Below are 16119 nucleotides of genomic sequence, written 5' to 3' on the forward strand. Positions count from 1 at the left end.
AACAGGATCTACTAACCAGAAAGTCAACGTTGGTCAAACCAACAGAAAGTCTCCTCCAAATCAGCTCGATCAAACCCAGTCAACTCGGCCTCCAAAGACAATCCAAATTAGCCCAAAACAGTCTTAAAAATTCTAGTCAAACCTGGTCAACACACAGTCAACTTCTGCAGTCAAAGGGTTGAAGTCAACACTGGTCAAAGTGCCTTGAAAATCTCGGTATGTACTAGAATATGCACCCTGCCCAAATAGAGATTCTCCCATAAAAATTGCAGTCAAATGAAGTCAAACAATGCCTGGTCAACGTTGGTCAAAGTTGGTTGCAACTCGGTCAACGCAGAAAACATAAATGCCCAGTCAAACCTTTGCACATATGGAGAAGAACAAGTTGCATGTGATTTGTACGACCCAATCAGATGAAGAGAGAGAAAGATGTGTGAGTTGATGTGTGTCCAAATGAGGGAAGTGCCTCTTCTATTTATACACAATGTTGAGGTTGAAAAGATAGGTCTGTTGGGCTTCATGAGTCTACATTAGACTTTTGACCGACCTTGACAATTTGTCCATAGAAGAAATAAATTCATAAATCCATTTCTACTTGTCAGAATAAGATGATCTTTAGATCAATCCTGCACCTCTCGGAAAGAGGAATCAAATAAAAATATCATCTCCATCATATGAGCTATCCAAGGTGGAGTTTGGCCCTAGTTGCCAATTTTAACACTCTCTCTCAACTAGGGAGAACTCCACCTACCAAACCATCTGTCAATCTATACTATCTCTGCTCTACTCTGTTGAACCATGAAGAAATAATGAAGAAGAAATGATCGAGAGTGTATCATATCACTCTCCACTAACCCAAAGTTAGTCTCTATAGCATAAAGAGTACGGTAGTACACGATGCATCCATTGGTAGTACTATGGTCCCTATCCTCATTTCCCAACTCATTGGCCAGATAAGAGGTACTTCCCATGAGTCCCGAACTGCATGGGTAGGATGTATCGGCAGGAGAAGGTGAACCACTCATCCTCCTCATATGCCATAAGAGAAGTTGAACCACTCATCCTATGCATATACCAAACATCATGGGGTATCATAGGAGAAGGTGAACCACTCACCTTGTACACACCGCACCACAAGGGGAAGGTGAACCACTCACCCTATGGTCGTTCATAGCTCCAAGAAGTACCCCAAGCCCCCACAGCTCCCAGAGCTCAACATCCAACTCAAACAAGACCCTCATAAGAGGGTCTCTCCACGACTCCAAGTCATTCATGGAAGGTTAAGAATTTGACCTTCTCGAGGGGCTTCGTAAGAATATCTATGACTTGTTCATCAATCCCAATGTGATGGAGCCTTATTGCTCCCCATTGTACCATATCCCAGATAAAGTGGTGCCTGATATCAATATGCTTGGAGCGGTCATGAAACACGGGATTCTTAGAAAGACGAATCCCACTTTGGTTGTCGCAGTAGATCACGGTGGTATCCAACACATGCCCAAACAACTCACTAAAGAGCTTCCTCAACCAAACAGCTTCATAGGAGGCCATGCTAGCAGCAATATATTCGGCCTTAATAGTGCTCAAAGCAACCGATTTCTACTTTCTACTCATCCAAGATATCGAAGCAGAACATAGTGAGAAGCAACATCCCGATGTGCTCTTACGATTCACCACATTGCCAACCCAGTTAGCATCAGAATAACCATGGAGCTTCAAATTCTTGACAGTGTATCTCAGTCCATAAGTAATTGTGCCCTGGAAATATCTCAAGAGATTCTTGGCAAGTAATCCAATGTATGTGATGAGGCTTGACCATAAATTGCCTCAATGTATTCACTGCAAAGCACATGTCCGAACGGGAGTTCACCAAGAACATCAGGGCCCCCACGAGTTGACAATACTCAGACGGATTTCCCAGCAGCACTTCTGAATAACTTCTTGAAGTTAAGTTCCATCGGAGTAGTCACGGACTTATAATCCACCATCCCAAATCTTTCAAGTAACTTCACAATGTATTTTCCTTGGGAAAGGAGAATCTCACCTGGCTTTTGCCAGACCTCCAAGCCTAGGAAGTAGTGCATCAGTCCTAGGTCCTTCATCTCTTATTCGAAAGCCAACTCCCTCTTGCATTAATAAATAAGAGGGTCTGCACCTATTAGAAAGAGATCATCCACATAAAGTACCAAGATGAGAGGTCTATCATTTTCAACCTTAAAGTAAAGGTTCGGATCAACTTCACTTCTTGTAAATCCCAACTTCATCAGATAATTGCCTATCCTCTCATACCAAGCCCGGGGAGCTTGCTTCAACCCATAGAGGGCTTTCTTCACCTTGCATACATGTGTCTCCCAATCTTGAACTTCGAACCCCTCGGGTTGTTCAACATAGACTTCCTCCTTAAGTGAGCCATGCAAGAAGGCGGTCTTGACATCCATTTGATGTAAATTCCATCCTTGTGAGGCAGCAAGGGCAATGATCAAACAAATGGTGGTATATCGGGCAACTGGTGCAAATATCTCATCATAGTCCACACCTTCCTTTTGAGAGAAGCCTCGAGCAACAAACCTGGCCTTGAACTTTTCAGCACTTCCATCAGCTCCATGCTTGATCTTGTAGAGCCATTTCAAGGTGACAACAGATTTGTCCTTGGGTCTAGGGACCACATCCCAAACATCATTCTTCATAATCGACTCATACTCTTCGTTCATAGCATCCTTCCAAACTTGGTGCTTCACAGCTTCTTCGAATGTGCAAGGCTCAGTTTGAACAATGGTGCTCATGGCAGCTAAGTACCCTTGGTACCTATTCGGCTTCTTACTTTCATGAAATGTCCCCCTTGGTGAAATATGTCTCTCGGCATCTTCGAGAGTGTCCCTGAGACATGAGGGTCTCCTTTTTTTTAGGAGGGTTCATGGGGAGGTTGATCAATGGGATCCATCGATCCTTCAGCATCGGCCATCAGCTCATCCTACGGTTCTCCCTGTTTTCCTGTATCTGCTTCTTTGTCCTTCCTTGGAATAGGAAGGTTCCTAATTTTCCCACGGGCATCATCTTCATCGAAGGTGATATAATGACTTATTTCCACTTCTCTTTGACCAAGCACATAGATTCTATATGCCTTTGAAGTTTCACTGTAGCCCACAAACGTTTCTTTCTTCCCAGATGCATCCAATTTGCTTCTCTTTTCTTTCGGCACATGAAAATACACGTGGCTACCAAAAATTCTAAAATGAGAAACATCAGGTTTCTTACCGTGAAAACTTCTTCAGGAGTTTTAGAGTCCATTGTTTGATGAGGGCATCTATTTTGAACATACACAGCAGTGTTGGCAGCTTCTCCTCGTAGGAACTTCGAAAGGCCTTGATCATGAAGCATGGCACGGGTGGCTTCTATAATAGAACAATTCTTCCTTTCAGCAACACCATTTTGCTCGAGAGTATATGCAGTAGTAGTCTCCCTCTTAATGCCAGCTTCTCTACAATAGTCATTGAACTCATTTGATTCATATTCGGTTCCATTATCGGTCCTCAATATTTTGATCTTCTTCCCTGTTTGATTTTTGACCAAGGCTTTGAAAGAGCGGAACCATGTGAACACTACATCCTTCTTCTTCAAGAAATAAATCCAAGTTTTGCGAGAGAAGTCATCCACAAAGATAGCATAATACAAATATCCTCCCAAAGATGTCACGAGCAACATACCATATAAATCAGAATGAACCAATTGCAAAATGTCGGTAGTCTTGCTATCACTTGATGGGAATGGTCCCCTTGTATGTTTTCCTTCGGCACATCCCTAGCAAACACCTTCATGTTATACTTTAAATTCAGGCATACCTGTCACAATCTTCCTTACATCGGGTAGGGCTTTATAATGAAGATGAGAAAATCTTCAGTGCCATAATTCGGATTGAAGAGATGTGTTGCAAGACATAGCTCCCAATGGACTTCCTCCAACTTGATATAGGTTGTCAACCCTGAATCCAAGAGTAAATGCTTCTTTGAAATTTCTTTTCCAAACACGTACCTTTCCATCAATGAATGCCACCTTGAATCCTTTGTCCTCCATTGCCGAGATAGATACCAGGTTCTTCTTTAGATCGGGTACATAGAGTACTTCTTGTAGATGAATGGTGTTACCTTGATTCAATTGAAGAGTAACATTCCCAACTCCTTTCACGGGATAGGTGGCATTGTCTCCAAGAATGATTTCCAAATTTGTATCATTTTCTATCAGATTTGAAAGAGCTTCCTTATACCCAGTGAAGTGCCTTGAGGCACCACTATCAATCAACCAATTTCCCAAGGTATCCGGAGGAGAGGCAGTAGAGAGGGAAGATATAAGATAAAATTCTTTTTGCTTGTTATCTACAACATTAGATTCATCATACTTGGAGTTTCTTGATCTTTTAGGAGGCCAACCATTTCCATGTTGAGTAGTGGGAGCATTCCTTTTTCCTTTGTTGTTGAAACTGCCATTGCGGTTGTTGTTGTCATCATCCCGAGGTGTATCCCTTTTATTAGGACACTCCCTAGCATAGTGGCCAAACCTGTTACAAATGAAGCATCTACCCTTTCTTCCATCTTTGAATCTCGGTCTTCCTTGACATTGCTTCTTTGAACCTGCATTGTTCTTCTTTTTAGCATGAGTGGAGAATGCAATAGGATCATTCCTATTTGAAGGCATGTCTCTCTCTATCATCCTTGTTTCTTCTTGAATACATCTAGTCAACAATTCATCAAAGCCTGGAATCCTGACATTGTTGAGGATAGTAGTGTTGAACACATTCCATTCACGAGGGAGACCTCCGAGGGCAATGAGAGTGAGCTCCCTATCAACTATACCTTCTCCAATTGATAGAAGATCATTTTTTATTTCGGTGATCCTCATGAAGTAGGATTGGATATCTTCTCATCTTCCCTTATTTATGTCCTTCAACTTGTTCTTGAAAAAGAGGACTTGGTTTGCATTGCTAGCTTTAAACATGCTAACCAACTTGTCATGCATCTCCTTAGATGTGCCCAAATCGGAGATGTAAGCAACTAAATGCTTATGAATAGAATCCCTGATGATCTTCTTAGCTTTGGCTTCACCTTTCTTGTACTTGTCTTAATGGCAGCCAGTGCATTTGAAATAGGTTTAGTAATCTTTCCCTACACATAGTCCATAGCATCATGCTCTTCCAAAGTCAAGTCAAGAGATATCTTCCATGCATGATAATAAGTCTTATCATTGAGCTTGTCATCAGATTTGAAGTAAGATGAGGAGGCCATTGAATCTTATCCTTGTTCAACCAATCTCGGTGATTGCTCTTCTCACTCTTGCTTGGGCTTTGTCTTCACCTCAACTCTGATACCATGTTAATTTTAGATAACAATGGTATGTTCTATGTTTAAGAGCAATTTACTTCAATTTTTCTTATTAGCCCAATATCAATTTCCAGATTAGCAATCACATTAACATAAATAGTAATCGCAGATAGAACATAAACAATAAGCAGAAGACAAGCCAAGACAAGAGGACACAATATTTGGCGGATGCTAGGCAAAAACCGCAATGTGAGGAGAACCCTTTAATCAAATCTTCTTATTATTCTTCAAAAGTTCAGGAAAGAGAGAGTACAATATACAAAATCTACTTGCCCAATCAATGTAAAACAATCCAGTCAAACTGTAGTCAACAGGATGTACTACCCAGAAAGTCAACACTGGTCAAACCAACAGAAAGTCTCCTCCAAATCAGCACGGTCAAACCCAGTCAACTCGGCCTCCAAAGACAATCCAAATCAACCCAAAACAGTCCTGAAAAATCAGGTCAAACTTGGTCAACGCACAGTCAACTTCTACGATCAAAGGGTTGCAGTCAACACTAGTCAAAGTGCCCAAAAAATCTCAGTATCTGTGCCAGAATATGCGGCCTGCCCAAACAGAGATTCTCCCATAAAAATCACAGTCAAATGAAGTCAAACAATGCTTGGTCAACGCTGGTCAAAGCTAGCTGCAACTCGGCCAACGCAAAAAACAGAAATGCCCAGTCAAACCTTTGCACGTGTGGAGAAGAACAGGCTGCCTATGATTTGGACAACCCAATCAAATGAAGAAAGAGAAAGATGTGTGAGTTGATATGTGTCCGAATTAGGAAAGTGCCTCTTCTATTTATACACAACGTTGAGGGTGAAGAGACACCTTTGTTGGGCTTCATGAGCCTACATTAGACTTTTCGCTAACCTTGACAATTTGTCCATAGAGGAAATAAATTCATAATTCCATTTCTACTTGTCAGAATGAGATGATCTTTAGATCAATCTTGCACCTCTCAGAAAGAGGAATCCAATAAAAATATCATCTCCATCATATGAGCTATCCAAGGTGGAGTTTGGCACTAGTTGCCAATTTTAACAGATAGGCACAGTCTTGTGCAGCAAGGCAGGAAGTTCTCAAGATGGAGCCTCAGCCAATATCTCAGTTTGAGTCTAAACTAGTTGGCAGTTGTGTTGACCAGTAGGATGATGAGGAACAGAGCCCAATGCGAGTGGAGGTAGCCACTCAGTCAATAACTCCCAGTATAGGCCCTAGGGAGAGTTCGAGCCAATTGGGCAAAGGATTTGTTTAAGGAAGATCAGGAGGGAGTTGGATCGTCCAGTATCACCATTGGCCAGTGTAAGCAGCCTTAGAGGTACACAGGGTACATGGCACTTATGAGTCACTGAAGTGATGGAATCGCAAAGCATGGTTGGAAAGAACAGATCTTCAAATCAGATTTCGCTGAAGAAAGCAAGGAAGTCCTCTAGTTTAGAGGGAGCAGCTGCAGCAACGGAGAATGTGGTTGTGTTGGAGACAGATCCAAGTGGACAAGGTTCTTCCAGAAGCACCTTCCTCACTAAGAAGGAGTGTTGAAAATAGTAGCGAGAGAAGGTCCTTCTTGACTTGTGCCTTAGTCAAGAAAGACCACAAGGTGTCTTCCTTTTGTCAACAACGAGTTCATGGAGACGAACCAATTAGCAAGTTCATCCATGGAGTTGGAGGGAGAGTTAACTGGGTCTCCAAAGCAGCAGAATTTGGATAAGACGAGTTAAGAGTTTTAGTGTAGATTGAGGCAAGGACAAGTTATAAACTCCAAGTCATGATTGGAGAGAGTTCAGTTCAAACTCAATTAACCAAGTCAATCACAACTGCAGTTCCAAAATTGTAATTGTCTAATTATAATTTTTAAATTATACAATGATCGTATAGCATAAAGAGAGGACAAAGGCACAAAATTATTCATTGTTATCTTGCATGAGTTTGTGTGTGAGCAGAGTTTCTTGTTGTGAGTGTGCATTAGAGAAGCTGGTGTGCAGTATTGTAGAGAGCTTCCTTGCTGCAGTTTTGCACTAGGAAATAGGAGTCTAGTCCTAAGTAATAGGGAGCCTCCTGTGCTAGGAAATAGGCAGCCTGTGCGCATAGAAATCGGGCATATCTCAGCACAAGGAAACGGGTGAGCAGAGGCTGCTAGTTTGCAGGGTGTGTCCAGCTAGTATAGAGAGGACAAGTGTGTTCTCTGGGTCACTGTTTGCCTTGTAAGAAATCAGATTGCTCAGTCTCTAATACTACAGGAAAGAAGAGAGTTTTCCCAGTTGGGTTCCCTAGAAAAATTTATTGTCTCTTGTGTAATTGTGTCTTTATCTCTGTGTTTAATTCTGCTGTTTTTACTGTTAGAGAAATTTTGTATCTTGGTGATAAGTCAACTAGTTTCAGTTTTCAGAAATCATCTAAGTAATTGCAGAATTCCAAGGAAATTCAACATTCACCACCTCACTTCCTCTAGGTTTGTTTTCACTCTGTGTTCTCTCCAGCCTTCCCCATGGTTTAGCCTCCCCAACGCCCCTATCTTGTTTGGGCATGTGTAGGGGTCATTGCTTGGAAAAACCTTCCCCTGCCCCAACTCTTCCTGTATCCCCCTGGAATTCTCTATTCCCACCTCCTTTTGGGCATTCTAGTTTATTCTGGAGACAACTAGTCACTGCCTCATTTCGTTTTCCTTCTAGGCCCGCTCCCCTTTAATTCTCAGCGAGAGGTAGCGCTATTTCTAGAAGGAGTTTGTCCTCGGTTTTGTATTTCAGGCGGTAAGTGCACACAGTCCTCTCTCAAAACCACGAACAACTCAGGAATCATAAATTTGTCTACCCAGACTTCTCTTTGGATTGCCGTCTCCTAATTCATGGACAGAGCTACATCAGCATAGAATTCAACTACCCCACATCAACAAGGAGCGTCAACTCCTCAGCACTTAATGGATTACTCTTAGCTCAGGAGCACAAGATAGGCCATAAAAAGTCATGAGGAAAGATTGGATAGTTTGGGCTCTCGGCTGGACCATCACATCGAAAATTTTGAAATTGTCTGCCTCTCTCTCCCAACAGCAGCCAGAGCTCATGGCAAATGAAATTGTCATGAGCTCTCTCGTTTTTCTTGCTCGATGTGTCTCAGCTCTAGGGAAAGACATATGTGGTCTTCAACACCATGCAACTTGCCAGCAGGATCAATCTCCCACCACCTCAGTGATTCAGCACCTGCTACTCAATGCAATCCCTCCCCAAAAGGAGAATCCTCCGGTCGCAATTATGGGATTTCAGCACAACAACCATCTCGAAAAGCCCCAGCAGCACCTGGAAAACCAGAACATTGATCTAGCAAATCCCAAGAATTCCAATGAATGACCAGTCTCACTTCAGTAGCGTTAATGTTTCGAAAAGTCTGCATTTTCTTAAAGGTCTTCTGCAGAATATGAATATATATACTTCAAGAAATTTTAAAATGCTGTTTTAAAATGTTGTAGCGAGCTCCGGTCTTCCAGGACCCCAAAGTTTTGCCAAAACCAATTTTTTTTGTCTTTAAAAACGGGCTGAATGTCCCAATTATGTACTTATGTCGTATCATATTTTGCAGTTTTTCCATATGATAGAATTTTTCCCAATTTTGATTTAAAAAAACAGAAACAAAAACCAATAAAAAAAAAAGATATAAAGTTAAAAAGGGATTTAAGCTAATCGAATAGAAACCATAATTGTGTATGTCTGTGTAATATGGTAAAAGCAACTTTTTTTGGCATCTAACATAATTAAAAATATGTTAATCTAGGAAAAAGAATAATTCAAATATTTTGGAAAAAAAAATTAAAAGAAGAAAAAAAAACCAAACATTTCATGGACCAAACGCCCTGCATAAAGCTAAAATCATGTAAACCCCAAATAACATAAACAATGATGAAAAGAAGTACAAGAATACCTGTAAACTCCATTATTGATATTAGGATAGATAATGTCGTTCCACCTCTGTATTTGGTCTCTCAAAAAAGGGGGCGAGAGATCCAATTGGGGATATTTGGCAACTTGATTGAAATCGGAATTCAATATATCGATAATATCAGCGCTTTCGTTATTAACAACATCATTTCTCAACTTATCCCACAGCATGGGAACCGTGGCCCGGCCATCGTAGCCAATCCCTCCTTTTCTGCGAGCGTAGACCTCCTTCAGAGTTTTGCATCCATTTGCATTATCCACCGATGAGCGCAGGTATCCGGCAGTGGAGGAATTGGAGAGGGAATTGGAAGCGGAAATTGGGAATTCCCAGGGGCCGTTAAGGCCGGGCGAAGCAATTGAGACCCCGACGGCGTCCTCGAGGCCTTTAAGCGCCCTCACTATAAGTGCGCGGTGAGCCCACGGGCATGCCAGCGCTGCGTACAAATGATACCTGCCCACCTCGGAGGAGTTCACAGGATTCGAAGGGCGGCTGCGGAAGGCGCTATCTGGGCGAGTGTAGGAGCCCCTGGGATCTGAGGGGGCCAATTGTTTCATCATCATTTTCCACCCAGTGCTCCATGCGGTTCGAACCCCGAACACCAGCATTTGTGGTGGAAGGCCTCTCCCCCATAGCATTTGTGAAACCCTTTTGAAGATGTCAACTCCATCATTCTCATTCCCTGATTCTTCGGCCATGTCTCTGGTAGAACCACACCACACCTTCCTCATATACCGATCATTTCCATTCTTGTTATTATTGTTATGCTTTCTGATGAAGCCGGTGCTCCAATTCTTCTTCTGGTTATGGTTGAGAATAATAGAATGACGAACGTTGGCATTTGCAATGGGAAGAGAAGTGAAAGAGGAGACATTCAAATCCAGATTCAAATAGGAATTGGAATGAAGATTTGTTATTGCCATTTCTTCCGCGCCCACTTACAATACAACAAACTGTAAGGGAAGTCAATGCCTCATCTTCCGCAAATATCTACCAACCAAGAAACCAAAGACATTCAGAATTGAGGTGAAACGATGCATGGCCATGTCACCACATCTCAAACTACAGAGTGTTCATACGACAAGTTCATCGTTGTCAAGGTGGTACTTAGCAACTATATTCACATGGTCAAATGATACAACTCATATGGTGAGAGTAAATGAAAGAACTATGAGCTAAGAATCACGTGGTAAAAACACACATGGTAAAAGTTATTGTTTTTAGCAAATTTATTAGCACTGTGTCAAATAGGGGAGGTAGAGGGGAGGTTTCATCTTATACCGAAGGAACGAATTGAGATTAATTATGCTTGGGTTGGGTACACTACGTAACAATCATGTTGAATAATTGGAACTTTGGAAAGGCCGGGAGCTTACTAGCAATAAAGGAATAAGAAAAATGTGAGCATTAAGAAATTCAATGATTGTCATATAACAAGCTTTCCAATTAAAAATCAAGTTAGGAATTCTTAATTCCACAATTTTGAAAAAGATAGTCTCATAATTGAAGAAATTTGAGGAGATAGTTTTTATTCATATATAGCCCAGTGAACATGGAGTTGAGATGAACAAATTTGTCATTCAAGGGCCAAGGTTGAGGCAAGGAACATTAGAGCTAAACCAAAATCAAAGGACCTTTTCTCCAATTCCATGAGGTTCCCACTATCATAATCAATTATTTTTGTCAGCCAACTTGGCTAGCATTCTTTGAAAAAAGGGTGAATTAATGTTCTGGATGATTTTTCCAATAGAGATGACATTGGTCCCGAGCAACTCACATCTAGACAATGCAAAAGGCAATTAATAATGCATGGTTGTGGTGTGCACAACAACCTTCTCTCCATGAGTATAAGATTGTGTTGATGCAACAGTTGGCAGGGGAAGAATGTATAGAGTAAATGGGATATAAGTTGGTACATTACACTGACAATCCAAACTTTAGAGCGATGCACTAGGGTTGTAAATGCAAGGCTTTGTAATTTGACCCAATCCAAACTTCACATCTATGTACTATGGTCGTAAATGCAAGGCTCTGTAATTCAGGTTGAGCCATTATTTCTATGGCAAAATCAGTACGCTCTGCAGGGTTTTGGATTTGGGCAGAATTGAACATTAACTCTCCCCTAGGGCATCGGTACATCTGATCACATGTCTTTCCTATATTTGTTGAAGGGACTCCTAGGAGCGCACTGCCAAAAACAGTTGTGTTGAAGTTTTCCCTATGGACTACCAAAATGAGCATGAACAGGAAAGCGTTAGCAATTTCAGAGGAGCAGCCAGAGGTGAACGATCAGGAGCAATGGCGCCAGTCTGTTGATAACTTGTCCAAGGCTGTCATGACCATGAGTTGGGCGCATGTGCAATGAGCGACGGTGGAGACATGACTTCGATTAAAGGCAACGAGCCAAGTTGCGACGACGAGTGGGTGCATTTGATTAAATGCGCCCCGGTGGGCGTGCAACGGCGATTTGCGCGATGACGAGTTGCGATGGTGTGACAAGCTAATTGGAGAGTCGAAAAACCGACATGAGGAAAATCGGCTAAGTATGAGGGCGCATGTGCGACAAGCTTATAGAGGTGTCGAGTTGGGTGAACCGACACATCTTTTGGCATTCTAGTGAATGACTTGTATGGTCGGCCTAGGCAGGTCGACCCACCTTAGCTCTTGGAGATCACGTATATATTGATGACGGCTTTGATGGAGTAAGGCATCCAATCAAATAATCCACTCAAGGAAGTTCAAACATAAGTGTTCGCCGAACTAAGGAGAGGAGCGAACGAGGAGGGAAAAGTACAGGCGGACCGATGGCCGCAATACTGAGCCAAGGCAGAAAGGCAAAGACAAGTTGTAGAGTTCGGGTGAGTTATGGGTTGACGAGCCACAGGTGGGCGACCCTGCCCACGGACGAGCTGTAGTGGGCACGACTACCTAGCGAGCTGCGAGGGGACACAACCGATGGCCGCTCCTGCATGGGCGAGTTGTGGAAGGTGACACATCACAGTTGGGCGTTGCTACTTGAACGAGTGCGGAGGACGACACGGAGGGTGGGTGCCCCTACCCAACGATGAGCTTCGGAGGGTGACACGCAGGTGGGCGCCTCTACCTGAACGAGCTACACGACACGATAGAGCGTGGGTGTTGCTGAACAGAAGGGAAACCTGACCCAGTGAGGTGGGTGACCCAACATGAGCAGGTCGAGCTGTTGATTTTGGACAGTTTGTCAAGGTGAATTTTTGGGTTTTTGTCAAAGACTGTGGATGTAAAAATAGTATTATTATTTTCATTAAGTAGACTCTAATTTGGGAGTTGCCCCTCCCTCTAAAAGAAAGTTATCTGTTGTGCATATTTATATGATGATGATGATGAATGTTATCCCCGCTGTGTAAATGATGAATACTTAGTAGAATTGAAGAAAAATAACTAAGTTTTGAATGTTAGGCGTAGCCCGTACTCATTAGTATTAGTGAAAAGAAAGTGGGTAGCAGTGTCGCACCTGCCTATGCGCGGTTGAAAGACCACCGCCAGGATAGGGGCGTGACATATGGTATCAGAGGCTTGATTTAGAGAATCGAGTTTTGCAGATTGAAGTGTTACCACTACACTTTGTGACAAGTTTAGTAGAGGTGAAGCATTGTGCTTGGGCCAAGTTGAACAACGAGACATGGCAAGTTGGGAAGAATGCCAAGGGAGGCTCTTTCTTACCTTATACAGGTTGAAGCGGATGAAAGAAGAGAACCCACGGATTTGAGATGAACTTAAGGTCTTGGAAAGAAATGTTAAAGACAATCTTCTTCGACTTGGTTGGGCAATGGAGAAGGATGTAGCCGTAGATTGCGATGAAGAAGAAGAAGCCATGATATATGAGGATGTTGCAGATGTGACAACAATGGAGGAAGAACTTGAGGCACCTTTGATTGCTCAAGTTGGACCAGGATCGTACATATTGCAGACATTGATGGATGAAGGCACTCACATGGAGGAGCCTCATGATGAAGTAAGTATGCCTATTATTACTCGTGTTTCATTGGAACTTTTGGAGGATGGGCCATATGCAGGGAAGGGCAAAGACAATTTGTCGATGCGATGGACAACCTTACCATGGATGTCTACAATGGGACCTTGTATGGAGAAGCAAGGACCATTGATTGTTGCAGAGCTTGTTGGGGCTGTTTGTGACCTTATGGCAGAAGGTGCAAATGCCCGTGACAAGGGAGGAACGTGATGATCATTATGGAGGATGGGTCATTCTTTAGCCATATGGAATTGGCTAAGTGCCTGACATGACTCATGGACAGATTGGAGAGAGGGCACACTTGAGTTTTGATATGATACTTGGGTGGACTTCTTCATGGCTAAGACCAAGAGGCAGTCTTGGTGGACCTTTAGTGGGGGAGGCAACGATGATGGAAGAAACCTATGATACGATGATATATGTGGTTTGAGTGACCAAGGGCACTAAACCTAATTAGGGACTAGGATGAGATGACCAATGTTGTGATGGGTCTACTATGATAGACAACATGGGCATCTTGAGTCATGGACATCGAGTTGGATAGATGGAGCATGGAAGACTTCTTGTAGGGACATTATGCAGGAGCACTTGTAGAGATGTCACTTATGGGCATCCAATGAGGAGTGCCAAGGCAGGGATGTTGTGCGGATGGATTTGCTGATGCGACATGGAGATATTTTACTTATGAGTCGATGGGGATGTTGTGCACATTTGTACAACAAGGCCATGGACTGGTTAGGTTTATGAGCAGATTGTGGGGGTATCCATACTACATGGAGTGCAAAGGCATCTTGCAGTGGCATTTGAGACCAAGACAGGTATGCTTGTTGAGATGTTGGTTGGAGATGATTCATAGGAGCTCATGATGACTTGAGATAGTTGTAGCCATTGGAGACTTCATATTATAATGGTCTTGGGGTATCTGATTCATTGAGGAGCTGAGGTCAGTGGTGTACCTTACTTTGATGCATAATGGGGTGCATACTTTTGAGCACATTTATGAGATGTGTTTAGGAGAGTGACTTAATGGGGATGATCGAGACGAGACACTTTGGAGTTGATGGAGTTGCAGCGATGATGATGCCTTGGTGGCAACACTTTGGCATGGGTTGAGTCAAGACTTAACCACTTTGGTACATGGTGGCTAATTGGTTTACGACCATGGGCAACACATGGATGATGAGACAGGTGTATGCTTGTCCTTTGATAGACTTGAGGGATGGCACATTACAACTATGATGGAGGTTACTTCATGGACCTAGATGTGGCACATTGAGAGTCGATTTGATGAGAGGATCTCTTCATTTTGAGGAGATGGACTTCACATATATGGATGATGATGTTTGGATAGATGCGACTGATTGACATGCAGCACATTGACACCAACATCATGGACAACATGTTGCAAATGAGATGGAGACTACTTCATGGGCTTGGGCATGGCTTACTTACACTCTGATGGAGATGGGATGGATTCTTGATCAAGTTGATGTTGTGACAAGATGCCGAGAGAAATGACCAACGATGGCATGAGGAGGTGCATTCTCATGGGTTGAGCACGACAGTTGGATTAGCTACTCGACTAGTTTGAGTCATGGGGGTCGACAATGTATTGAGATATGTTTGAGTTGAGTTGGAGTATCATGGCAGCAGTTCACATGATGACGATACATGATGGGGTTGACATGATATATGTTGCAGTGATAGCATGTAGCTTGAGTTAGAGGGGCCAGCCTTCCATGGTGGGGTAGCATGTGGAGATTACGATGGATGTGGTTGATGATCATGGATTGAGGAGACTTTCCTATTCATGGAGACATGAACCTTGGTGGTTTATGTGATGGTAGAGCAGAGATGGGCAACATGGACATTTTGCAGATGTTGGAGCTAGCGACACTTTGCGATGTTGTGTGATGGTGTTGTCGAGGACGACAATCGTTTAAAGTGGGGGAGTATGTCACGACCACGAGATGGGTACATGTGCGATGAGCGGCGATGGATACATGACTTCGGTTAAAGGCGACAAGCCGAGTTGCGACAACGAGCGGGTGCGTTCGGTTAAATGTGCCCCGGCGGGCGTGCAACGACAAGTTTTGCGAAGATGAGTTGCGACGGTGCGACGAGCTACTTGGAGAGTCGAAAAACCGACATGAGGAAAATCGACGAAGTATGAGGGTGCATGTACGACGAGCTTATAGAGGTGTCGAAAAAACCGACGAGTTGGGTGAACCGACACATCTGTGGAATTTTAGTGAACGACTTGTATGGTCGGCCTAGGCAGGCCGACCCACCTTAACTCTTGGAGGTCACGTATATATTGATGGCGGATTTGATGGAGTAAGGCATCCAATCAAGCATTCCACTCAAGGAAGTTCAAACATAAGTGTTGGACGAACTAAGGAGAGGAGCGAACAAGGATGGCAAAGTACGCGCGAACCAAGGGCTGCAATACCAAGCCAAGGCAGAAAGGTGAAGACAAGTTGCAGAGTTTAGGTGAGTTATGGGTGGATGAGCCGCAGGGTCGCTCACAGACGAGTTGCAGTGGGCGCGTCCGCCCGTGGGCGCGACTGCCTGATGAGCTACAGAAGGCGACACGGGGTGGGCGCCTCTGCCCACGGACGAACTGCAGAGGACAACACAACTAGTGGGTGACCCTGCTCGCAGACGAGTTGCGGAGGGACACGACCGATGGGCGCTCCTGCACGAGCGAGCTATGGAAAGTGACACGACAAGGTTGAGCATTGCTGCCTGAACGAGAACGGAGGACGACACAGAGGGTGGGCGCCCCTGCCCAGTGAGGAGTTGCGGAGGGCGACACGCAGG

The 16119-nt window shown here is 43.5% G+C and overlaps 1 protein-coding gene across 3 annotated transcripts in view; it reads right to left on the bottom strand.

Moving 5' to 3' along the window:
* The window catches only part of LOC149228236 (Glutathione S-transferase family protein), a 110246-nt gene extending 99890 nt beyond the window's left edge, over positions 1-10356 (bottom strand). For 2 of the 3 annotated variants that reach the window (XR_016247852.1, XM_089378110.1), the window contains exon 1: positions 9270-10356. Coding sequence is in view for 1 of the 3 variants with exons in the window: in XM_089378110.1 (XP_089234236.1) it covers positions 9270-10207 (938 nt within the window). In the remaining 2 variants the exon portion in view is untranslated. The remainder of the gene's footprint in view (positions 1-9269) is intronic. The other variant, XR_016247851.1, reaches the window with a different exon arrangement.
* Positions 10357-16119: the final 5763 nt, after the last annotated feature.

Source organism: Pinus tabuliformis, chromosome J (assembly GCF_031772625.1).
Source record: "Pinus tabuliformis cultivar Carrire ecotype Pingquan chromosome J, CPIR1, whole genome shotgun sequence".
Taxonomy (NCBI): domain Eukaryota; kingdom Viridiplantae; phylum Streptophyta; class Pinopsida; order Pinales; family Pinaceae; genus Pinus; species Pinus tabuliformis.